The sequence below is a fragment of the Brassica napus genome, chromosome C5 (genome assembly GCF_020379485.1).
Source record: "Brassica napus cultivar Da-Ae chromosome C5, Da-Ae, whole genome shotgun sequence".
Taxonomy (NCBI): domain Eukaryota; kingdom Viridiplantae; phylum Streptophyta; class Magnoliopsida; order Brassicales; family Brassicaceae; genus Brassica; species Brassica napus.
In genome coordinates, this window is record NC_063448.1 from 14,729,593 (window position 1) to 14,734,921 (window position 5,329).

Here is a 5,329-nt window from a genome sequence, read left to right on the forward strand (position 1 = left end):
TGACGTGTTACAGGCCATTATTATATAGATACACGACTTTGATCTTCTTTATTGCTAACTTGCAATTATATCATGCTTTTCTCCTCACTCTAAACTTTTCTATTTCTAAAACATATAACCTTCTTGTCGTAAACGAAAGAACGAATGGAACTTGATCCACGTTGATGTATCTCAATCTGATTACCTGTCGATTATTTTATTTTATTTTATTTTGCCGCTTAAAGATCATGCGAGAATGTGGGTAAAAAATAATATTACTATTTATATTCTTAATCTTTTGTAAGCATTATACTCGCATAGTCACATTAATAATTTTAGAAGAAGCAATCAAATCATTTCGAGAAGTAGGTGGCGTCAGAAATTCCCCTACAACAAAAGGGTACTATCGTCCATTCATAATAAATTGAAACACGGTTAGGTTCTACGCTGACGTGTCGAGTTTTGAGATAACTTTTGAATGACAAACAAATACGCTTTAATAGTTTCGATCGACAAGGCATCGGTTTGTGACCAAACAGCCTTTTGTTTTTCTTTTTTTTTTTTGTTAATTAAAACAAAAACCGAATCTCTTTTTCCCTGTAAGAAGAAACACAAAGCAACTCAAATTCTTCGCTGAAAAATCACTTTTTGTTGTTGTTGTTGTTCTGATCGAGATCGGTCACTAATGGAGAGAGATCGAGGAGAAGCGATCGCTATTGAAATCGCGACGGAGGTTCCACCGGCGGTGACGACGAGAGTTCCACGGAGGATTCGTGAGAGGCTTTTGTCCGAATCAAGTAACAAGACAGTACCTTGCGCTCAAGATATCGAAGACAAGCTTCTCCATGCCCATCTTCGTAGACAGGTTTTGTTTCTTTCTTAGCCGATTAAGTTAAAGATTTTAATTTGAATCTTGTATGTACGTGGTGAAGCAATTCTATCACAACGTTGTGAGAAAGGCTCGTGCGAAGCCCAGAAGCCCATCACGATCGTGCGATGAAGAGCTTGGCCAACGAATCGAGGCGAGGCTCCTCGCCGCTGAACAAAAGAGGTAAAAGTGTAAAAGTTAAAAGTCTTTCACTTTGATCCTTGTCTGATTGTGTGTTCTTAATATTACAGATTGGAGATTCTTGCTAAAGCGCAGACGCGTCTAGCGAGGCTCGACGAGTTAAGACAAGCGGCGAAGACGAGCGTGGAGATTCGCTCCGAGAGGGAACGCGTGAAGCTTGGGACTCAAGTGGAGTCTCGCGTCCAGAAGGCTGAAGCCAACAGGATGAGGATCCTCAAGGCGTCCCATCAGAAACGGGCGTCGGCGAAGGAGAGGACGTCTCAGTCGATGATGAGGAGGATGGCGAGAGAGAGCAAGTATAAAGAGAGAGTACGCGCTTCGATCAATCAGAAACGTGTGGCTGCTGAGAAGAAACGGCTGGGGTTGCTTGAAGCCGAGAAGAAGAAGGCACGTGCTCGTGTCCAGCAAGTGCGCCACGTTGCCAACTCTGTTTCTAATCAGCGTGAGATGGAGAGGAGTAAAATGAGGGACAAACTTGAAGACAAGCTACAAAGGGTAATAAGCTATTTATATGTACACAAGCTTCTGTTTCTCTTTGATTCTTATGTTTTGACAATTCAGGCAAAGAGACATAGGTCGGAGTTTCTTCGTCAGAGGAGAAGACAGCGTGATTCGATTAGTCTTTACTGCGATATGATGCAGGAAGATGGTGATCTTCTCTCTAGAAAGCTCTCAAGGTAAGTTATAAAAACATTACTCAATCCTCTGTTTCTTTTAATTGGTCTCTCTTAGAAGTTGACTTCTCAGGTGTTGGAGGTGCTTTGTGAGTCAGAAGAAGACAACCTTGGACTTGGCTAAAGCCTATGATGCTTTGAAGATCAATGAGTCATTACCGTTTGAGCAGCTTGCGGTGCTAATAGAGTCGCCTGCTACTCTTAGAGCTGTTAACTCGTTGCTTGATCGCCTTCAACTTCGCTTAGAAGCTTCTAAGAATATTACCACCGCTGCTTCTCAACCGTCGATAATGGATAACATTGATCACCTTCTCAGAAGAGTTGCTACTCCAAGGAGAAAGATGACGCCGAGGATCAGAAAAGGAAAGAAAGTTACTCCTGGTAGGAGCGTGGCTGTGACGACATCTCCGAAGATGTCTAGGTATCCTGTCAGAGTTGTTCTTTCTGCTTTTATGATACTCGGTCATCCAGACGCTGTCTTCAACGGTCAAGGCGATCAAGAGGCTGCTCTCAATGACTCAGCGAAGGGGTTTGTGAAGGAGTTTAAGTTATTGATAAAAGTTATCAAAGAAGGTCCTGTGAAGCTGTCTCTGGGGGAATCAAAGCTTCGGACGTTGAGGTCTCAGTTGGACTTGTTTGATAAGGCGTGGTGTGCGTTTTTGAATTCGTTTGTGATTTGGAAAGTTAAGGATGCTCGGTTGTTGGAAGATGACTTGGTAAGAGCAGCTTGTCAGCTTGAGCTTTCCATGATTCAGAAATGCAAGATTACTCCAGAAGGGGATGACGTTATGCTCACTCATGACAAGAAAGCCATTCAGATCCAGGTAACACAAGACCAAGAACTTCTAACGGAGAAGGTACGGCACTTGAGTGGAAACGCAGGAGTTGAGCGCATGGAGAGTGCCTTGTCGGAGACACGATCAAAGTACTTTGAGGCCAAGGAGAATGGAAGCCCTATGGCTCATCAGCTCGCGTGTTTCTTTTCTCCCAACTCAACTTCATCTCCAGTTCAGTCTGTGGCTAGTTCAAGTAAAGATAGTGTAGGTGTTGGAGGATCAAAAGGTGTTGTCCGTTCTTTATTTAAGGATGATACTCCACCCTCATCTGGTTCCTCAAGAGTTGGTAATGAAACTGTTGACGAGGTTGCAAAACAGAATGAGTTGATTGTCAACGAGCTTCTGCACGATTTGAATTTCAAGTTACCCGGTGGATCCAGTGTCAAGGATGAAGAGGACAGTCTAAAGGTTTGTTATCCCTTGCATTGAAGTAAACTTAATCACAAGGTTCTCAGCATTTGTTTGTTTTTTTAAATGTGTGATGCAGAGGAAGGTAAAGGAGACTATGGAGAAAGCTTTCTGGGATAGTGTGATGGAATCAATGAAACTGGAGGAGCCAGACTATAGCTGCATCTCCAACCTTATGAGAGAAGTGAGAGACGAACTTTGCCAAATGGTGCCAGATAGCTGGAAAGTAGAAATAACTGAAACTATTGATCTAGATCTTCTCTCACAGGTTTGCTTCTTCTCTTCTGGTCCTTATATTAAGATGTGTGGTTCTCATTTTCTTCTTTTATTGGCAGTTGCTTAACTCTGGCACCTTGGATATTGATTACCTTGGAAAGATGCTTGAGTTTGCATTAGCTACTCTTCGGAAACTCTCGGCTCCAGTTAATGACCGTGACAATGAAAGCACCCACCAGAGTTTACTCGAGGAACTTCACAGGTTGTGTCAAGCTAAAGATGAGTCTGGTAACCTCCATGCTGTTGCGATAGTCAAGGGGATCCGCTTCATTCTTGGGCAGATTCAGGTCTGTATCCACAATCTATTTTCTCTCTTCATCATTATTAGCTTTGGAAAGAAAAATAAAATTTGTTTTGCTTTGTCCACTTAACAGGAGCTTAAGCGAGAGATAGGCCTTGGGCGCATAACAATGATGAAACCCTTCTTGAAAGGGCCAGCAGGCTTTGATTACCTCACACAAGCTTTTGAGAAGCGTTATGGACCTTCCACACAAGCCTACGATTCACTACCAGCGACACGGAGGTGGATATCGACTCTCTCGTCTTGCAAAGACGAGTGGGAAGAGCACACCAACATGCTTTCAGCTTTGAATGTGGTTGAGAGATCCTCCTCCTTGGGAATCTCTCTCAAAACGGGTGGAACCTTTCTATCCACAGCCAATACAGCATCACAGTCAACTGTTACGGACATTGCAGGTTTCTAATTGTCGCCTTTGATTAATGCAAATTCATTTTCTTAGATTTACAGAACTTATGTTTACATATGGTTTGGTTTCAGAAGGTCAAGTGTTAGAATGCAAGGGGGAGAGAGTTGATTTGAAAGTGAGGCTTGGATTGTTGAAGCTGGTGAGTCAGGTGTCTGGTTTAACTCTACAAGTTTTGCCAGAAACGTTTCTGCTCAACCTCTCTCGCTTGAGGGGGACTCAAGCTGAGATTCAGAAGATAACTGTTGTAACCACAAGGTATGAATGATGGTTATATATCTCAAAGACTCATTATAGACACTCTTACCTGATTAATGATCTTTGTGTTCCCCAGCTTGCTCATTTGGCGACAAATGCTAGCGAGTGAGAGAGTGGTGAAGAGCGAAAGCGAAACAGAAAGCATGGCAAAGAAGCTGTTGGATCTGTTAGATGGGAAGGAGGAAGCAGGGTTGATGGAGATTGTTGAGACAACGATGAGTGAAGAAGAAGGAGAAGAGAGGAAGAAGCTGATGATGAGAGGATTATTGAGGAAGAGCTTGGAAGAAGGTAACACAGTGTACGAGAGGGTTACTGGTTGTATATACAAAGCACTGAGAGGAGTTTTATTGGCTGGGAACGGTGAAAGCGGGAAGAGGTTGGTGGAAAGAGAGATGAAGAAAGTGGGAGTTGGAGGAGGAAGTGGTGGTGGTTTGAAAGAGAGGGTTTTAGAGACCGGTCGAGTTCTTGGAGTCGTGGCTTGTGTCTCGGTCAGAGTTCATGGTCCATGGTTGGCTCATCTCATGCAGCTTTGAAAGCACCCACTCTGGTAACATTGTATAGCTATTTGTATGTATATATATATATATGATTATAATAACACGTAATGTGATAATAAGCCTGCTTTATGATTTGATAATGATGCAATAATGCATACATGCTGATTTGTAAAAACAAAAACGGCTTTGAATTGGGTCTTCTTCTCCCTCTTTAGTGTGTAGTGTACGAATGAATGAAGTGTTGGAATAGCTTTGTTAATTGTGTTGTATTCTGAAACGTTGTATATAACGGGGCTAATGTTAAATTGCTTGCTTTCAAATTTATCAATTTATTTATGTGTTGCTTTATTCTCTCTTTTTCGTGGACCACAAGTAATTTACAGGGATTCGTGATTAAGTTTTGGACATAGTTTATTAAATTATTGATGGGATCATTGACAAGTTTGAATTACTTTGTTCAGTGAGATTACGTTAGGAAGATCATGAAAATGGGGAATTGCTTATTTATTTCAAAAAAAAAAAAATAAATCAATTAGATACAAAAAAAAGAAGAAGCAATTCTCTCTGATAACATTTTTTTAAGTTTTTGTACCAAAATAACATTTTTTATTTGAAAATTTTAATTTTT

General features: G+C 41.5%; 1 protein-coding gene across 2 annotated transcripts; it reads left to right on the forward strand.

The window, feature by feature from the left end:
* Window positions 1-477: 477 nt before the first annotated feature.
* Window positions 478-5,025, forward strand: LOC106400621. Of its 2 annotated transcripts, none has more exons than XM_013840977.3 (10): window positions 478-844; window positions 912-1,030; window positions 1,099-1,543; window positions 1,610-1,725; window positions 1,796-2,966; window positions 3,046-3,234; window positions 3,302-3,529; window positions 3,617-3,938; window positions 4,021-4,204; window positions 4,281-5,025. In XM_013840977.3, the coding sequence occupies exons 1-10, from the start codon at window positions 665-667 to the stop codon at window positions 4,735-4,737; spliced, it is 3,411 nt and encodes a 1,136-aa protein (XP_013696431.2). In that variant the 5' UTR covers window positions 478-664; the 3' UTR covers window positions 4,738-5,025. The 2 variants fall into 2 exon arrangements, with proteins under 2 accessions (XP_013696431.2, XP_013696432.2); XM_013840978.3 differs by having other exon boundaries at window positions 4,024-4,204.
* The last annotated feature ends 304 nt before the right edge of the window (window positions 5,026-5,329 follow it).